The sequence below is a fragment of the Mustelus asterias genome, unplaced genomic scaffold (genome assembly GCF_964213995.1).
Source record: "Mustelus asterias unplaced genomic scaffold, sMusAst1.hap1.1 HAP1_SCAFFOLD_184, whole genome shotgun sequence".
Classification (NCBI taxonomy): Eukaryota; Metazoa; Chordata; class Chondrichthyes; order Carcharhiniformes; family Triakidae; genus Mustelus; species Mustelus asterias.
The window spans coordinates 566,757-587,439 of NW_027590182.1; the positions used below are offsets into that span (position 1 = coordinate 566,757).

General features: G+C 45.7%; 2 protein-coding genes and 1 long non-coding RNA gene across 3 annotated transcripts in view; 2 read left to right on the forward strand and 1 right to left on the reverse strand.

Annotated features, from left to right (window-relative positions):
• LOC144485303 (uncharacterized) overlaps positions 1 to 20,683 on the forward strand; it is a 461,444-nt gene that overhangs the window by 384,355 nt on the left and 56,406 nt on the right. The window lies entirely within an intron of this gene.
• Positions 1 to 20,683, reverse strand: part of LOC144485290 (uncharacterized) — a 308,115-nt gene that overhangs the window by 205,538 nt on the left and 81,894 nt on the right. The window lies entirely within an intron of this gene.
• Positions 100 to 3,497, forward strand: LOC144485282 (uncharacterized). Its single transcript, XM_078203490.1, has 3 exons — positions 100 to 176; positions 948 to 1,040; positions 1,966 to 3,497. Exon 3 carries the CDS (start codon positions 2,317 to 2,319, stop codon positions 3,493 to 3,495), a length of 1,179 nt encoding a protein of 392 aa, XP_078059616.1. The 5' UTR covers positions 100 to 176; positions 948 to 1,040; positions 1,966 to 2,316; the 3' UTR covers positions 3,496 to 3,497.

The window sequence follows — 20,683 nt, forward strand, 5'->3', positions numbered from 1 at the left end:
GACTGATTGACGGCAGCTCTGGACCAATAGGAAGAGGGGGCGGGACTGGAGGACCGAGGGGGAGTGGCTGGTCCTCCAACCAATCGGAGTGAATGAGAGGCGGGGCCTGAAGCATGCGCAGTGCGGGTAATGGCGACGGATGGACGGTTTTAACTCGGTAGCGAGATCAATACGAGGTAGAGGGCGGCGTGCGGGGAATGATAAATGTGGCGGGTGGGTGGAGAGGCTTTGTAAACATGTTGTTCAACCCCAAACCCCGGAAATGAACTTCCGGGTCCCCCCCTTTGTACCAAATGGAGCGGCAGCTTGTAGTGTTAGACCCGGGCTGACTGCCGCCATTGAGGCTGCATGTGGGAGGCCGGCAGGGATTGTGATCGGAGAGTGAAGCCCTGACGTCACAATGGAATGGGTGAGAGTGTGAGGTCACAATGGAATGGGTGGGAGTGTGAGGTCACAATGGAATGGGTGAGAGTGTGATGTCACAATGGAATGGGTGAGAGTGTGACGTCACAATGGAATGGGTGAGAGTGTGATGTCACAATGGAATGGGTGAGGTTTCCAGATGAGCTGACACTGGGCTGGAGTCGGGCGATGGCACTGACATGTGGCCCGGTGGCACAGTGGTTAGTGCAGCTGCCTAACAGCGCCAGGGACCCGGGTTCAATTCCAGCCTCGGGTCACTGTCTGTGCAGAGTTTCTACATTCTCCCTGTGTCTGGGTGGGTTTCCTCCAGGTGTTCCGGTTTCCTTCCACAGTCTAAAGATGTGCAGGTTAGACAGATTGGCCATTATAAATTAACCCTTGGCATCAGGGGGATTAACAGGTAAATATGTGGATAGGGCCTGGATGGGATTGTTGTCGGTGCAGGCTCGATGGGCTGAATGGCCTCCTCCTACAATGTATTTTATGATTCATTACTGTTAATTAATTAATTACTTTGAATGAAGGTGGTCTTGATGATGATGTGGACGTGGTTGGAAGCTCATATTGGGATGAACTATTTCACCCTGGTTGTGAACAGCCTAGTTCAGCCTCAGACAGTAAGTAATCTCACAACACCAGGTTAAAATCCAACAGGTTAATTTGCTGGCATAAGCCACAGGATTTTGGAGCGCTGCTCTTCATCAGGTGAGTGGGAGTTCTATTCACAAACAGGGCACAGAGACACAAACTCAATTTACAAAATAATGGTTGGAATGTGAGTCTTTACAGGTAATCAAGTCTTAAAGGTACAGACAATGTGAGTGGAGAGAGGGTGAAGCACAGGTTAAAGAGATGTGTATTGTCTCCAGCCAGGACAGTTAGTGAGATTTTGCAAGCCCAGGCAATTTGTGGGGGTTACAGATAGTGTGAGTTACAGATAGTGTGACATGAACCCAAGATCCCGGTTGAGGCCATCCTCATGTGTGATTGACAGATCCGTGCTCACTGCTTCTTGCCCTGGATGCAGAGAGCTGAAAATTTCCATGCAGGCTGCCAGACAAATAAATGTCTACATTACTGGAGTAAAAATGTGTGGAATATACAGACCAAATTCACTTCATTCCCTTCAGTTGCTGCAAGTCCCCAATTTCCCCAGAATGAGAAAAGAAATGGAAAGGGGGAAACATTGATTTCCTCCCAGATGTTGTCCAGAAGAGGAAGTTTCAATCTGAAGCTCATTGGACAACTTCCGCATTGTGACGTCACAATGGAGCCTGCCTGAATCAGCGAATAGGAATCTCTCTTCCTACATCAAGAGCTGATGTTTCTTGTCCAGATGACCCTTTGTCAAAGCTCTGAAACATCAGTTCTTTTCTCTCCATACAGATGCTGCCAGACCTGCTGAGAATGGGGAGAGAGTGTGTGGGATGGAGATTTACAGCTTTTGGGGAATGAGAGAGGAAAGAATGTTCCATAGAAATTGTCTGTTCTGAATTTCTATGCTGTACTGACACTGATGACTTTTGTAAACTCGTTTTACAGGATATTGAAAGAGGAATCACAGGCCGAAATCTCGAACGTCATGTCTAGACGTGACAGAGTCATATTCCTTGGGACCTCAATATCATCGGACTTTGAATCCAGAAGGAGAAATGATTGTCCAGTCTGTCGATTTGAAAAGATTTGAAATGTCAGTGTGAGTGAAAAAGCATCAACACTCTGCCACACTCGAGTGAGAGTGTTCCAATGCACTGACTAAAGAGCTTTAACCAGTTACACAGTCTGAATAAATATCACACCATTCACAGCGGGGAGAGACTGTAATCTTGTTCTGAGTGTGGGCGAAGTTTCAACTAATTGTCCAGTCAAGAGAGAGGTAAGGACACCTGCACCATGGAGAAACCATGGAAATGTGGGGACTGTGGGAAGGGATACAGAGCCCCATCTAAGCTGGAAGCTCATCGACGCAGCCACACTGGGGAGAGACCATTCACCTGCTCTCAATGTGGGAAGGGATTCACTCGATTATCCCTCCTGCAGAGACACCAGCGAGTTCACACTGGAGAGAGGCCATTTTCCTGCTCTCAATGTGAGAAGGGATTCAGTCAGTTATCCGACCTGCAGAGACACCAGCGAGTTCACACTGGGGAGAGGCCGTTCACCTGCTCTCAGTGTGGGAAGGGATTCACTCAATTATCCACCCTGCGGACACATGAACGAGTTCACACTGGGGAGAGGCCATTCACCTGCTCTCAGTGTGGGAAAGGATTCATTCTGTTATCCAGCCTGCGGATACACCAGCGAGTTCACACTGGGGAGAAACCATTCACCTGCTCTCAGTGTGGGAAGGGATTCATTCAGTTATCCAGCTTGCAGAAACACCAGCAAGTTCACACAGGAGAGAGGCCGTTCACCTGCTCTCAGTGTGGGAAGGGATTCATTCTGTTATCCCTCCTGCAGAGACACCAACGAGTTCACACTGGGGAGAGGCCATTCAACTGTTCTCAGTGTGGGAAGGGATTCACGAACTCATCCATCCTGCGGACACACGAACGAGTTCACACTGGGGAGAGACCGTTCACCTGCTCTCAGTGTGGGAAGAGATTCACTCAGTCAGCCGACCTGCAGAGACACCAGCTACGTCACACAAGGGAGAGGCCGTTCACCTGCTCTCAGTGTGGGAAGGGATTCATTCTGTTATCCAGCCTGCGAATACACCAGCGAGTTCACACTGGGGAGAAACCATTCATCTGCTCTCAGTGTGGGAAGGGATTCACTAACTCATCTGATCTGCGGACACACCAGCGAGTTCACACAGGGGAGAGGCCGTTCACCTGCTCTCAGTGTGGGAAGGGATTCACTCAGTCATCCCACCTGCAGAGACACCAGCGAGTTCACACTGGGGAGAGACCATTCAACTGTTCTCAGTGTGGGAAGGGATTCACTCAGTCATCCAACTTGCAGACACACCAGCGAGTTCACACTGGGGAGAGGCCATTCACCTGCTCTCAGTGTGGGAAGGGATTCAGAGTTTCATCCCACCTGCTGAGACACCAGCGAGTTCACGAGTGATTCCAGAGGTTGGATTCTGCTGTTATTGTTTCTGCTCTCAATTACATCCAGGACTGCATTTTGTTCATTCTCACAGGTGGTCAATGGGGAGGGTCGGAGGGTTTCTTTCTGCTGGACTGGCCGGTCTCATGACTTTGCCTCCAGTGGGCTGATGCTCTTTGAGTCTTGTTGCAAATACATGGTTTTTAGATTTCACACGGATCACAGAGTGACAGGGTGTTAGGAAGTTATAGAGGTTTACAACATGGAAACAGGCCCTTCAGCCCAACTTGTCCATTCCGCTCAGTTTTTACCACTAAGCTAGTCCCAATTGCCCGTATTTTGCCCATATCCCTCTATACCCATCTTACCCGTGTAACTGTCTAAATGCTTTTGAAAAGACAGTATTGTACCCACCTCTACCACTGCCTCTGGCAACTCGTTCCAGACACTCACCACGACCTGAGTGAAAAACTGCCCCTCTGGACCCTTTTGTATCTCTCTCCTCTCACCTGAAACCTCAAACTAAGAACAAGAAATGTATCGATAAAATGATTAGAGAACAGAGCCAACGTTTTGAGTCTGGATGATGCTTCATGAGAGCTGTTATGAAGGGTCATCCAGTATTGAAACTTTGGCTCCATTCTTCACAGGTGCTGTCAGACCTACTGAGATTTTCCAGCATTTTGTGTTTTTGTTTCAGATTCCAGTATCTGCAGTATTTTACTCTTCTGATGAAATGATTAGTTCTGATTGGAATCCCCATGACCCTCCTTCAAAACAGAGGGAGTGGTGGCAGAAGGAGAAAAATGATAAGGATGATAAAGTCTGGGTTCTGATTCTCCGAGCCCATGTAGAATTAACAAAATGAGTGAACCAGTTTATAAAGAACAGAAGTTACCCATCCCTAACTTACCCATCCCTAAGTAACTCCTAGAAATGAGGCTTGGGTCAATGCCAGGAGGAGGGGTAAGAAGCAATCGGGAAGACAATCCCCTGGGGCGGTTCCCCTCCATAATAGGTTTTCGGTGCTGGAGGCTACAGTTGAGGAGGAATCAACTGAGCATAGAGAGCAGATCTCTGGGGGTGAGCCGAGTGAGAAAGCTCAGGTGGTTAGGGACTGTAAAAGACTGGGCCTTGTGATTGGGGACTCCGCAATTAAGGGGACAGATAGGAGGGTCGGAACTAAAGGTAGGGACTCAGGGTTGGTGTGTTGCCTACCAGGGGCTGGGGTCCGGGATGTGTCTGACAGGGTATTCAGGACTCTTAGGGGGAGGGAGATAAACCACAAGTTATTGTACATGTGGGGACACACGACATAGGGAGGATAGGGGAAGGGGATATTAGGCAGGGATTTATGGAGTTGGGGTGGAAACTAAAGGCCAAGACTGACAGAGTGGTTATCTCTGGACTCTTGCCTGTACCACGGGATAGTTTAGAGAGGAATAAGGAGAGGGAAGGTTTGAATTCATGGCTGAGGGGATGGTGCAGGAGGGAGGGGTTCAGGTACTTAAGCAATTGGGGCTCGTACTGGGGAAGGTGTGACCTCTATGAGAAGGATGGTCTACACCTTAATCAGAAGGGGACCAATATCCTGGGGGGTAAATTTGCTAAGGCCATGCAGGGAGGTTTAAACTGATTCGGGGGGGGGAGGGATCCTGAGTAGTGGGGCTGAAAGTGAGGGATGCATGGATGGGGACTGCAATGCACGGCATTGCAGAGGTGGGGTGGAGCAGGGTTTGAAATGTGTATACTTCAATGCCAGGAGTATTCGCAATAAAGTGGGTGAACTTGCAGCGTGGATCAGTACCTGGGACTTCGATGTTGTGGCTATTTCAGAGACATGGATAGAGCAGGGGCAGGAATGGATGCTGCAGGTCCCGGGGTTCAAATGTTTTAGTCGAAGTAGGGAAGGAGGTAGAAGAGGGGGAGGGGTAGCATTATTGGTCAGAGATTGTATCACAGTGTCAGAGAGGAGGTTTGATGAGGACTTATCTGTTGAGGTAGTATGGGCGGAGATTAGAAATAGGAGAGGAGAGGTCACCCTGTTGGGAGTCTTTTATAGACCTCCTAAAAGTTCTAGAGAGGTTGAGGAAAGGATTGCGGAGTCAATCCTGCTTAGGAGTGAAAGTAATAGGGCAATTGTTATGGGGGATTTTAACTTGACTAATATTGACTGGAATTGTTATAGCTCTAGCTCGTTAGAGGGGTCAGTTTTTGTTCAAAGCGTGCAGGAAGGTTTTTTGACTCAGTATGTAGACAGGCCAACTAGAGGTGAGGCTATATTGGATCTGGTGCTGGGAAATGAGCCAGACCAGGTGCTAGACTTGGAAGTTGGTGTGCATTTTGGTGATAGTGACCACAATTCGGTTACGTTCACCTTAGTGATGGAAAGGGATAGGCATGAACCTCGGGCCAGTGGTTTTAGCTGGGGGAAGGGTAATTATGAGGCTATTAGGAGAGAATTAGGAAACATAGGTTGGACTAGGAGATTACAGGGACTGGGAACGTCCGACATGTGGAGTTTTTTCAAGGAGCAGCTACTGCGAGTCTGTGATAGGTATGTCCCTGTCAGGCAAGGAGGAATTGGTAGGGCTAGGGAACCGTGGTGCACCAAAAAAGTTTCTTTGTTGGTTAAAAAGAAAAAGGAGGCTTATGTTCGGATGAGACGTGAGCACTCGGGTAGTGCACTAGAAAGCTTTAGATTGGCTAAGAGGGAGTTGAAGAGCGAGCTTAGAAGGGCTAAAAGGGGACATGAGAAGACTTTGGCGGATAGGGTTAAAGAGAATCCTAAGGCGTTCTATAGGTATGTCAAGAACAGAAGGTTGGTTAGGGCAAGTTTAGGGCCAGTTATAGATGGCAGAGGGAAGTTATGTGTGGAACCGGAGGAGATTGGTGAAGCATTGAACCAATATTTCTCTTCGGTGTTCACGCAAGGGGACATGAATATAGCTGAGGAGGACACTGGGTTGCAGGGGAGTAGAATAGACAGTATTACAGTTGATAAGGAGGATGTGCAGGATATTCTGGAGGGTCTGAAAATAGATAAATCCCCTGGTCCGGATGGGATTTATCCAAGGATTCTCTGGGAGGCAAGAGAAGTGATTGCAGAGCCTCTGGCTCTGATCTTCAGGTCGTCGTTGGCCTCTGGTATAGTACCAGAAGATTGGAGGTTAGCGAATGTTGTCCCATTGTTTAAGAAGGGGAACAGAGACTTCCCCGGGAATTATAGACCGGTGAGTCTCACTTCTGTTGTCGGCAAGATGTTGGAAAAAATTATAAGGGATAGGATTTATAGTTATTTGGAGAGTAATGAATTGATAGGTGATAGTCAGCATGGTTTTGTGGCAGGTAGGTCGTGCCTTACTAACCTTATTGAGTTTTTTGAGAAAGTGACCAAGGAGGTGGATGGGGGCAAGGCAGTGGACGTGGTATATATGGATTTTAGTAAGGCGTTTGATAAGGTTCACCATGGTAGGCTTCTGCAGAAAATGCAGATGTATGGGATTGGGGGTGATCTAGGAAATTGGATCAGGAATTGGCTAGCGGATAGGAAACAGAGGGTGGTGGTTGATAGTAAATATTCATCATGGAGTGCGGTTACAAGTGGTGTACCTCAGGGATCTGTTTTGGGGCCACTGCTGTTTGTAATATTTATTAATGATCTGGATGAGGGTATAGTTGGGTGGATTAGCAAATTTGCTGATGACACCAAAGTCGGTGGTGTGGTAGACAGTGAGGAAGGGTGTCGTAGTTTGCAGGAAGACTTAGACAGGTTGCAAAGTTGGGCCGAGAGGTGGCGGATGGAGTTTAATGCGGAGAAGTGTGAGGTAATTCACTTTGGTAGGAATAACAGATGTGTTGAGTATAGGGCTAACGGGAGGACTTTGAATAGTGTGGAGGAGCAGAGGGATCTAGGTGTATGTGTGCATAGATCCCTGAAAGTTGGGAATCAAGTAGATAAGGTTGTTAAGAAGGCATATGGTGTCTTGGCGTTTATTGGTAGGGGGATTGAATTTAGGAGTCGTAGCGTTATGTTGCAACTGTACACAACTCTGGTGCGGCCGCACTTGGAGTACTGTGTGCAGTTCTGGTCCCCACATTACAGGAAGGATGTGGAGGCTTTGGAGAGGGTGCAGAGGAGGTTTACCAGGATGTTGCCTGGTATGGAGGGGAGATCCTATGAGGAGAGGCTGAGGGATTTGGGATTGTTTTCGCTGGAAAGGCGGCGGCTAAGAGGGGATCTTATTGAAACATATAAGATGATTAGAGGTTTAGATAGGGTGGATAGTGATAGCCTTTTTCCTCTGATGGAGAAATCCAGCACGAGGGGGCATGGCTTTAAATTGAGGGGGGGTAGTTATAGAACCGATGTCAGGGGTAGGTTCTTTACCCAGAGGGTGGTGAGGGATTGGAATGCCCTGCCAGCATCAGTAGTAAATGCGCCTAGTTTGGGGGCGTTTAAGAGATCCGTAGATAGGTTCATGGACGAAAAGAAATTGGTTTAGGTTGGAGGGTCACAGTTTTTTTTTTTTTTTTTTTACTGGTCGGTGCAACATCGTGGGCCGAAGGGCCTGTTCTGCGCTGTAATGTTCTATGTTCTATGTTCTATGTTCTAACAAAAACTGATCAAATTAAAATAATTAGGTTGAGGAAGAGAACAAAAGAATTCATAGATAAAGTTTAAAATCAACTTTGTTTTGTTGTTAGAGAAGTTTTTAAAAATTATGTAAAGTGATGTAACTGTGTGCCAAGTTTCTTCTCACTCCCCACCCCTTTCGGTTCTGTAGAAAAGTTAACCCTTTCAGCAGACAGTTGATTTAGTCATGGAGTCATAGAGGTTTCCAGCTTGGAAACGGGCCCTTCAGCCCAACTTGTCCATGCCGCCCCTTTTTTAACCCCTGTGCTCATCCCAATTGTCCACGTTTGGCCCATATCCCTCGACACCCATCTTACCCATGTAACTGTCTAAACGCTTTTTAAAAGACAAAATTGTACCTGCCTCTACTACTACCTCTGGCACCTTTTTCCAGACACTCACCACCCTCTGTGTGAAACAAGTGCCCCTCTGGACCCTTCTGTATCTCTCCCCTCTCACCTTAAACCTATGCCCTCTAGTTTTAGACTCCCCTACCTTTGGGAAAAGATATTGACTATCTAGCTGATCTATGCCCCTCATTATTTTATAGACCTCTATAAGTTCACCCCTAAGCCTCCTACATTCCAGGGAAAAAGTCCCAGTCTATCCAGCCTCTCTTTATAACTCAAATCATCAAGTCCCGGTAGCATCCTAATAAATCTTTTCTGCACTCTTTCTAGTTTAATAATATCCTTTCTATCATAGGGTGACCAGAACTGTACACAGTATTCCAAGTGTGGCCTTACCAATGTCTTGTAAAACTTCAACAAGACATTCGAACTCCTGTATTCAATGTTCTGACCAACATGCAGAATGCCTTCTTCACCACTCTGTCCACCTGCAACTCCATTTTCAAGGAGCTATGTACCTGTACCCCTAGATTTCTGTTCTGTAACTCTCCCCAACACCCTACCATTAACGGAGTAAGTCCTGTCCTGGTTCGATCGCCCAAAATGTATTACCTCGCATTTATCTAAATTAAACTCCATCTGCCATTCGTCAGCCCACTGGTCCAATTGATCAAGATCGCGCTACAATCCTAGATAGCCTTCTCCACTGTCCACGATGCCACCAACTTTGGTGTCATCTGAAAACTTACTAACCATGCCTCCTACATTCTCATCCAAATCATTAATATAAATGACAAATAACAGTGGACCCAGCACCGATCCTTGAGGCACACCGCTGGTCACAGGCTCCAGTTTGAAAAACATCCTTCTACAACCACCCTCTGTCTTCTGTCATCAAGCCAGTTTTGTATCCATTTGGCTAACTCACCCTGGATTTCATTAGATTTAACCTTAAGCAACAATCTACCACGCGATACCTTGTCAAAGGCCTTTCTAAAGTCCATGTAGACAGCATCACCTGTACTGCCCTCATCTACCTTCTTGGTTACCCCTTCAAAAAACTCAATCAAATTTGTGAGACATGATTTTCCACTCACAAAGCCATGCTGACCGTCCCTAATCAGTCCTTGTGTCTCCAAATGCTTGTAGATCCTGTCTCTCAAATACCTTCTGACAACTTACAGATGTGAATCACACCGCCCTTTAGTTCCCAGGCTTTTCCCTGCAGCCCTTTTTAAACAAAGGCTCCACATTTGCCACCCTCCAATCTTTAGGCACCTCACCTGTGACTATCGATGATTCAAATATCTCTGCTAGGAGACCCGCAATTTCCTCCCTCGCCTCCCACAGTGTTCTGGGATACACTTCATCAGGTCCCGGGGATTTATCTACCTTGATGCGCTTTATGACTTCCAGCATCTCCTTCTCTGTTATAAGTACACTTCTCAAGACATCACTTTATTTCCCCAAGTTCCCTAACATCCATGCTTTTCTCAGCAATAAATAATGATGAAAAATATTCATTTATGATCTCACCCATCTCTTGTGGATCCGCACATAGATGACCTTGTTGATCCTTAAGAGGCCCTACTCTCTACCTAGTTACTCTTTGGCACTTTATGTATTTATAGAACCTCTTTGGATTATCCTTTGCCTTATCTGCCAAAACAATCTCGTGTCCCCTTTTTGCCCTCCTGATTTCTCTCTTAATTCTACTCCTACACCCTCTATATTCTTCAAGGGATCCCAGCTGCCTATGCATGTCATGTGCCTCCTTCTTCTTGATGAGGGCCTCAATATCTCGAGTCATCCAGGGTTCCTGACTTCTACCAGCCTTGCCCTTCACTCTAAGAGCAATGTGCTTATCCTGAACACTGGTTAAAACACTTTTGAAAGCCTCCCACTTTCCAGACGTCCCTTTGCCTTCCCACAGACTCCCCCAGTTAACTGTCGAAAGTTCCTGCCTGATACCATCAACATTGGCCTTGCCCTAATTTAGAATTTTAACTTTTGGACCTGACCAATCATTTTCCATAGGTATCTTAAAACTAATGGAATTATGGTCACTGGTCCCAAAGTGATCCCTCACTCACACTTCTATCACCTGCCCTTCCTTATTTCCCAAGAGGAGGTGAAGTTTTGCCCCTCTCTAGTCGGGCCATCCACATACTGAATGAGAAATTCCTCCTGAATACACTCAACAAATTTCTCCCCATCCAAGCCTCGAATACTATGTCTGTCCCAGTCAATGTTGGGAAAGTTAAAATCCCCGACTATTACCACCCTATTTTTCTTGGAACTATCTGTAATCTCCTTACATATTTGCTCCTCAATTTCCCACCGACTATTTGGGGGCCTATAGTACAACCCTATCAAAGTGATTTCCCCCTTCTTATTTCTCAGTTCACCCCTTTTGACTCAGTGGGCGAACCCTCGGATATGTCCCCTCTCAGTACTGCCGTGATGTTTTCCTGAATCAAAAGTGCAACTCCCCCTCCTTTCTTTTCTCCTGTTCTATCTTTCCTATGGCATCTTGTTTTTAACTTGTTTTTAAATCACCCAGAAACTCGTGTCTATTTTAGTTTATAATTGTGGATTTATTGGAGCCAGTTAAATGTGGAAATTTTAAGCGTAGCCTGGAGGAATTTGGAATAACTGAGAATTTTATATTGTTGTCACCTCAACCCCAGGTAAAGAACAAAGAGATTGCAGGTGGTAACGTGTTTGGGATTTTAAATTAACAAAGATTAGATGTTGCTGATAAAATGGCTTAAAAAGGGTTAAGTTATAATGAAGGATCTTGGATCTTATTTTAATCAAGGAGTTGTGAGCTTGTAGTGCTCTATCACTTTAAGAAGCTATCACTGCGAGAGAGAATGCTGAGGATTCATTGACTGAAATTTACGAGCTGTGAGAATCTGTGTGTTTCATTTGTTTTCTGTGGATGTTTGTAGATGTGTTTTATAATTGTTTTGGGCTACATTTGTTAAGTTTTATCTTTCTGGGGAATTAACCTTACCTTGAGTCTTTGATTAAAGGCATTTTTGGAAGTTTTAAAAACAGAATCACAAGAACGCTTAAGTAATTAATTTTGGTTATTGTTGTTGTAAAGCACATGCTAAGTTTCTCTGTTTGTGTATGGATGATATTTGTGGGTTGAATGCTTCAGGCTTTGAGTTTTTCTGTCTGTGATTTAAGTCAAACATTTAAAAAAGGAAGTGTAATTAATAAAATGTTTTTTTTCAAAAGTTATGAACTTGGAGCCATATTTACTGGACAGAGACATGTTTCCAGGATATTTTACTAAACATGCAGGAATTTTAATCCGGATAAAACTCACATGTGAGAATGAGAGTTTTAATTTGTAATGGTTATTTAAAATTTGGTACATATGAAATGATTCTGACCAGTCCTGTGTTGGATTGATCTTGGGTTAAACTTCCTGTCAGGTCCAAAGATTTATTCCTGACACAATTAACACAATGAAAAGGAAAATTCTGGCATTGGATACTGAAGAACAGAGTTTAAAAGGAGAGATTATTAAATAGAAATGATTCCCAGACCGTGTGGTCATTAGATTGAAACAAGTTTAATGCGGAGAAGTGTGAGGTAATTCACTTTGGTAGGAATAACAGATGTGTTGAGTATAGGGCTAACGGGAGGACTTTGAATAGTGTGGAGGAGCAGAGGGATCTAGGTGTATGTGTGCATAGATCCCTGAAAGTTGGGAATCAAGTAGATAAGGTTGTTAAGAAGGCATATGGTGTCTTGGCGTTTATTGGTAGGGGGATTGAATTTAGGAGTCGTAGCGTTATGTTGCAACTGTACACAACTCTGGTGCGGCCGCACTTGGAGTACTGTGTGCAGTTCTGGTCCCCACATTACAGGAAGGATGTGGAGGCTTTGGAGAGGGTGCAGAGGAGGTTTACCAGGATGTTGCCTGGTATGGAGGGGAGATCCTATGAGGAGAGGCTGAGGGATTTGGGATTGTTTTCGCTGGAAAGGCGGCGGCTAAGAGGGGATCTTATTGAAACATATAAGATGATTAGAGGTTTAGATAGGGTGGATAGTGATAGCCTTTTTCCTCTGATGGAGAAATCCAGCACGAGGGGGCATGGCTTTAAATTGAGGGGGGGTAGTTATAGAACCGATGTCAGGGGTAGGTTCTTTACCCAGAGGGTGGTGAGGGATTGGAATGCCCTGCCAGCATCAGTTGTAAATGCGCCTAGTTTGGGGGCGTTTAAGAGATCCGTAGATAGGTTCATGGACGAAAAGAAATTGGTTTAGGTTGGAGGGTCACAGTTTTTTTTTAACTGGTCGGTGCAACATCGTGGGCCGAAGGGCCTGTTCTGCGCTGTAATGTTCTATGTTCTATAAAGGAAGGGTGCTGACATCCATTTGAGAACTTTTAATCCACCCCTTTTCAAACTCAGTCTATGTACAAAGAAAACCCCAAGGATGGTAGATAAGGGGGTCTGGAAAACATCATGATGGGGGCACCTATCTGTTCATGAGATGCTGACAAAGCCCCATGATGCCCAGATACTAATTTAATTGCACCTCTATGTAATGTATGTAATCTATCACCATTCTGATTGGATTGTGTCCAGCTGGGATGGACTAAGTAACTGCATAAGAATTGATCATATTCTTTATTGGGTGGAGTTGCACGTGGTCAGCCCCTGTGGCTTCTCCCCGCTGGCCCAGCTCAATAAACTGTTTGTCGATTGAATCAGGTTTGAGTGTTGAATGATTCTTCTGAGTTCATTCCCCCCAACACACTGGGTACATTACCACTTCATCCATGGGAGTGGCCTGATAGGCCGTGGTCCAGACTACATGTGGCCCTTGGGGGGCCTTTCATGAATCACATGTGTTTGCTTATTGTAGATGCACATTCAAAATGCTTGGAAGCACAGATCATGAGTAATATTACAGGGCAATTAGGACTAGTTTAGTGGTAAAAACTGGGCGGCATGGACAAGTTGGGCCGAAAGGCCTGTTTCCATGCTGTAAACCTCTATGACTCTAACTACCTTTTTTGTGCCCTGAAGTTCCCACAATTGGAAAGCAGCCAGATTAGTTAAATAGACAGCCTTAATTGTGAGACAATTAAATAATAAATGATTCATTAATACATATGTTATAAAGGCTGGAAATGTAAATTTGAACACAAGTTTATAACTTAGAATTATAAACACATTAAGAATGGTTAAAATGCTGTGGGAATTATCAGATGTTCCCTTCCCATGCTGACAGAATAAAGAAAGATGAAAGGACTTGTTAACCTTGACCGGAGGGAATGAATCGGCTCCTGTTCAAGATGTCTCACCATTGAATGACTGATGTGAACCAATTATCGGTTGACCCAATTATCAGGCTACCCCAAGCTAAGAGATATCGTCTGAGAGAAAGATATGTCTTAAAATTAAGACAATATGTGCAATTAGCTAAAAACCAAATCAATTTCATTATTGACAAGTTATAGACCAATTCACTAATTCCTAACAATTAGCTGAGCTGGGCTTTCTACATTTTGAAAGTATAAAAAAGGGATTCGAGAAACCAATTCAGTAAAAGTGTTTAAAAGTTAACTTTTTTTATCGTTTGTTTATTAATGTCACACATAGACTTACATTAACATTGCAATGAAGTTACTCTGAAAATCCCCCAGTCGCCACACTCTGGTGCCTGTTCGGGTAAACTGAGGGAGAATTTAGCATGGCCAATGTACCCAACCAGCACGTCTTTCGGACTGTGGGAGGAAACTGGAGCACCCGGAGGAAACCTGCACAGACACGGGGAGAATGGGCGAACTCTGCACAGCCAGTGACCCAAGCCAGGACTCGAACCCTCTGCTGTGAGGCAGCAGTGCCTCACACTGTGCCCGACAGAGAGACGTTGAGAGCTGTTAGTTTTTCAAGTTATCCACGTTTTCAGAGCCATCACTTCATGTCCTGGTTTGTGAAGGATGGAGAAGTTAAAGTTCAGCTTTCCTCCTTTTGCTGTTGATCCATACTTTGCTTTTTTATCTTTCTAACTTGTTACATTTTTAATGGTTCATAAACTTTCTGAATTCACCGTTTAAAATATCCTTTCTTGCCATATGGTTAAGTCACTGGAACCTGGTGTGATTTATGATTAGAACAAAGAACAGTACAGCACAGGAAACAGGCCCTTCGGCCCTCCAAGCTTGTGCCGCTCCTTGGTCCAACTAGACCAATCATTTGTATCCCTCCATTCCCAGGCTGCTCATGTGAGGTTATTGTAAACAAGAGAACCCCCATAAATCTTAGTTCAAACAAATCAAAGTTCTTATAAATGGAATGTTATCCTTTATTCTGAGAGAAATTGAACATAGAAGTAAAGATGTTATGCTCCAGTTGTGCAGGGTGTTGCTGAGATTGCACCTTGAACACAGGGTACAATTTTGTCTCCTATTAAACAAAGGATATAAATGCATTGGAAGCAGTTCAGAGGAGGTTCACAAGATTGATTCCCAATCCAGTAGTGTGAAACATTAACACTGTTTCTCTCTCCACAGATGCTGCAAGACGTGTTGTGTTTTTCCAGTTCTTTCTGTATTTATTTTAGATCTACCTGTCGTGGTCGGAAAAACACTATTTACTATCCAGGATAAAATAAATATCATTTCAGTGAAATGTGCTCTCCCAGGCTCAAAGAGCATCAGCGAACTAGAAGTAAAGTCGTGAGTCCAGCCAGTCCAACAGAAAGAAACCCTCCGACCCTCCCACTTCACCAACTGTCAGAATGAACATGGTTCAGTCCTGGATGTGATTAACAGCAGCAAGAACAGCAGAATCCAACCCCTGTCATCATTTGTGAACTCGCTGGTGTTCCCGCAGGCTGGATGACTGAGTGAATCCTTTCCCACACACACAGCAGGTGAACGGTCTCTCCCCAGTGTGAACTCGCTGGTGTTCCCGCAGGCTGGATGACTGAGTGAATCCCTTCCCACACACACAGCAGGTGAACGGTCTCTCCCCAGTGTGAACTCCCTGGTGTTCCCGTAGGTGGGATGACGTTCTAAATCTCTTTGTGCAGTGAGAGCAGCTGAACGGTCTCTCCTCAGTGTGAATGCACTGGTGGATCATCACATCCCGAGAACTTTTGAAACCACTTTCACAATCCGAGCATTTAAAGGGTGTCTCATTGATGTGAGTGAGATTGTGGTTCAGTGTTGGGGCCACAGCTGTTCTCTTTATATATTAACGATCTAGATGACGGGACTGGGAGCATTCTGGCCAAGTTTGCCGATGATACAAAGATAGGTGGAGGGGCAGGTAGTATTGAGGAGGTGGGGAGGCTGCAGAAAGATTTAGACAGTTTAGGAGAGTGGTCCAAGAAGTGGCTGATGAAATTCAACGTGGGCAAGTGCGAGGCCGTACACTTTGGAAAAAAGAATAGAGGCATGGACTATTTTCTAAACGGTGACAAAATTCATAATGCTAAAGTGCAAAGGGACTTGGGAGTCCTAGTCCAGGATTCTCTAAAGGTAAACTTGCAGGTTGAGTCCGTAATTAGGAAAGCAAATGTAATGTTGTCATTTATCTCAAGAGGCTTGGAATACAAAAGCAGGGATGTACTTCTGAGGCTTTATAAAGCACTGGTTAGGCCCCATTTGGAGTACTGTGAGCAATTTTGGGCCCCACACCTCAGGAAGGACATACTGGCACTGGAGCGGGTCCAGCGGAGATTCACACGGATGATCCCAGGAATGGTAGGCCTGACATACGATGAACGTCTGAGGATCGTGGGATTATATTCATTGGAGTTTAGGAGGTTGAGGGGAGATCTGATAGAAACTTACAAGATAATGAACGGCTTAGATAGGATGGACGTAGGGAAGTTGTTTCCATTAACAGGGGAGACTAGGACGCGGGGGCACAGCCTTAGAATAAAAGGGAGTCACTTTAGAACAGAGATGAGGAGAAATTTCTTCAGCCAGAGAGTGGTGGGTCTGTGGAATTCATTGCCACAGAGGGCTGTGGAGGCCGAGACGTTGAGCGTCTTCAAGACAGAAATTGATAAATTCTTGATTTCTCGAGGAATTAAGGGCTAAGGGCTATGGGGAGAGAGCGGGTAAATGGAGTTGAAATCAACCATGATTGAATGGTGGAGTGGACTCGATGGGCCGAATGGCCTTACTTCCGCTCCTATGTCTTATGTCTTATGGTCTTATGAATGGCCTCTCCCCGGTGTGACTGCGTCGATGGATTTCCAGGTCACAGGGGGCTCTGTATCTCTTCCCACAGTCCCCACATTTCCACCGTTTCTCCATGGTGCGGGTGTCCTTGTCACTCTCCAGGTTAAACAGTCAGTTAAATCTCACACAGAACACGGGTAGTCTCGCCGCGCTGTGAATGTCACCGGTTAAAGCTCTTTCCACACTCAGTGCACTGGAACACTCTCACTCAGGTGTGTGTGTGTCAGTGCTTTTCCAGTCACACTGATGTTTAAAGTCTTCTAAAGCAGGCAGAGCAGAGAAACATTTCTCCTTCGAGATTCAAAGGTCGATGATATTGAGGTCCCGATGAATTGAGTGACTCTGTCAGATGTTAACGTGACGTTTGTTTCAAAATTTCATTCTGTAAATCCTCACCTTCTGATAACCTGTAAATGAGTTTGAAAAAGTCATCAGTGTCAGTACAGGATAGAAATTCAGAACAGACAATTCAAGTTCCTATGGAACATTCTTTCCTCTCTCATTCCCCAAAAGCTGTAAATCTCCATCCCACACACTCTCCCTCCATTCTCACTCTGCTGTATCTAATATTCACCCTCCCAATTCTCCTGAAGGTGCTGATTGAGGCTGATTGACAGATTCATGCTCACTGCTTCCTTCCTGGACACAGTAAGAAGTCTCACAACACCAGGTTAAAGTCCAACAGGTTTATTTGGTAGCAAAAGCCACTAGCTTTCGGAGTGCTGCCCCTTCATCAGGTGACTGGGTGTTCAGTTCACAAACAGGGCATATAAAGACACAAACTCAATTTACAAAATAATGTTTGGAATGTGAGTCTTTACAGGTAATCAAGTCTTAAAGGTACAGACAAAGTGAGCAGAGAGAGGGTTAAGCACAGGTTGAAGAGATGTGTATTGTCTCCAGCCAGGACAGTTAGTGAGATTTTGCAAGCCCAGGCAAGTCGTGGGGTTACAGACAGTGTGACATGAATCCAAGATCCCGGTTGAGGCCGTCCTCATGTGTGCGGAACTTGGCTATCAGTCTCTGCTTAGCGACTCTGCGCTGTCGTGTGTCGTGAAGGCCTCCATGCAGAATGCCAGCCTAACAGAAATATCACTATATTCCTCAACTAAAAATGTTTTAAATGGATTGTTTCAGTGAGTGAAGATACAGGGGGTTGTGACTGATGATGATATTGAACTTGCTGCCAACGTGGGTGATCATAGAGTTCTACAGCATGGAAAGAGGCCCTTCGGCCCATCATGTTTGTGCCGGCCATCAAGCACCATTCTATTCTCATCCCTTTCCACACTTGGTGCGTAACCTTGTATGCTATGGAATTTCAAGAGCTTATCTAAATTCTTCTTAAATGTTGTGAAGGTTCCCACCTCTACCACCCTTTCAGGCAGTGAGTTCCAGATTCCCACCACCCTCTGGGTGAAAACATTTTCCCTCACATCTCCTGTAAACCTCCTGCCCCTGAGCTTTAATCCAGGCCCCTGGTTATTGACCCCTCGACTGAAGAGAAAAGTTCCTTCCTATCCCCCTATCTTTGCCCCTCAGAATTTTATACACCTCAATGAGGTCCCCTTCATCCTTCTCTGCTCCAAGAAAAACAATGCCAGCTTATCCAGTCTCTCTTGATAACTGAAACACTCCAGCCCAGCCAACACCCTGGGGAGGTTCCTCTGCACCCTCTCCAGTGCAATTACATCCTTCTTATAGTGTGGCGACCAGAACTGCACACAGTACTCCAGCTGTGGCCTCACAAGCATTTTATACAGCTCCATCATAACCTCCCTGCTCTTATATTCAATGCCTCGGTAATAAAGGCAAGTATCCCATGTGCCTTCTGAACCACATTGTGTCCCTGTCCTGCTGTCTTCAGGGATCTATGACATGCACACCAAGGTCCCTCTGAACTTCTGTACTTCCTCGGATCTGACCATTTATTGTGCATTACCTTGTTAGTCTTCCCAAAATGCATTACCTCAAACTTTTCAGGTCTGAATTCATTTTGCCACTGTTCTGCCCATCGAATTAAAGTTTTAAAGTTCATTTATTAGTGTCACAAGTAGGCTAACATGAACACTGCAATGAAGTCACTGTGAAAATCTGTTCGGATACACTGAGGGAGAATTTAGCATGGCCAATGCACCTAACCTAAAGCACGTCTTTTGGATTGTGGGAGGAAACCGGAGAATCCAGAGGAAACCAAGCAGACACGGGAAGAAAGAGAGAGAGTGACACAAACCGGGAATCAAACCCAGGTCTCTGGTTGTGTGATGCAGCAGTGCCACCGTGCCGCCTCGTCGATATCAAACACAGGTCTCTGGTTGTGTGATGCAGCAGTGCTGCCCCGCCGATATCATCCTGTAATCTAAGGCTTTGCTCTTTGATATTTACCACATCACCAATTTTGTCCCATCTGTAAACCTACTGATCATACCTCCTACATTCACATCCAGATCATTAACTTACACTAAAAACAAGGGACCCAGCGCTAATCGTGCGGAACACCACTGGACACAGACAGCTCATCAGAAAAACAGCATTCGACCATCCCCCTCTGACTCCTGCCACTTTTGGATCCAGTTTAGCAAATTACCCTGGATCCCATGGGACCTTCTTCATCAGCCTCCCATGCGGGACCTTGTCAAAAGCCTTACTGAAGTTCATGTAGACTACATCAACTGCACTCCCCTCATCTACACACCTCCTCGAAAAGTTCAACCAAATTTGTAAGACATGATCTTCCTTTGCCAAAATCATGCTGACTATCCTTGATTAATCCTTACTCCCCAAGTGGAAAGTAATCTCTCCCTCAGAATTTTTTGCAATACTTTCCCTATTGCTGAAGTTGGACTCACTGGCCTGTAGTTTGCTGTTTTTTCCCCGACTTCCCTTCTTGACTAATGGTACCATATCAGCTGTCCTCCATTCCCCTGGCACCTCTCCTGTTGTGGAGATGCCGGCATTGGACTGGGGTAAACACAGTAAGGAGTCTAACAACACCAGGTTAAAGTCAGAGATCTCCCACTCACCCGACGAAGGAGGAGCGCTCCGAAAGCTAGTGGCGTTTGCTACCAAATAAACCTGCAGGACTTTAACCTGGTGTTAGACTCCTTACTGTACCTCTCCTGTGGCCAGAGAAGATTTGAAAATTATTGTCAGAGTCGCTGCAATCTCCTCCCTTGCCTCCCACAGCAGCCTAGGATATATCTCATCTGGAGCTGGGGATTTATACAATTTTAGGCCCCGTTGAAACTGTTAATACCTCCCTCTCAATGTTAAGTTGTTGAAGCCTCTCTCTGCTTTCTATATGACTCACCTGATGAAGGTGCAGCGCTCCAAAAGCTCATGATTCCAAATAAACCTGTTGGACTTTACCCTGGTGTTGTGAGACTTCTTACTGTGCTTTCTATACCAACATCACCCTCCCCCATAGTGAATACAGATGCAAAGTATTCATTTAAAACCTTACCAATGTCTCCCAGCTCCTCATACAAATTACCACATTGCTCCCTAATGGACCCTATTCTTTCCCTGGTCACCTCCTACCCTTCACATGATGAAAGAACACCTTTGGATTTCCTCCCAGATGTTGCACAGAGAAGGAGGTTTTGGTCTGAAGCTCATCGGCCAACTTCCGTATTCACACAATGCAGGACATGTGATTGGCTGGAGGACCAGAGTTCTTCCGGTCCTCCCCTCTTCCCATTGGTCAACACGTCAGCATGCCGGTAAGGGGATGGGCTTCACCGCACATGCGCAGCGTCCCCTCTCCCTTGGACATGCGCAATCCCGGGCCGGGGGGGGAAGGGGGACGGGGAGATCACCGAGCGGCTTCTCGCTCTGGCCGGAGCCATCAGCCGGTTGCCTGGAAACCTTGGCTCGAGGAGGTGTAGGGGGAGGGGGAACAATGGGTGGGGGCGGGGCTCCCGTGTCCGCGCGGCGGAGATCCCACCCCCTGACCGTCACGCTAAGGTAATGGCCAATGGGAAGAGTTGGAGG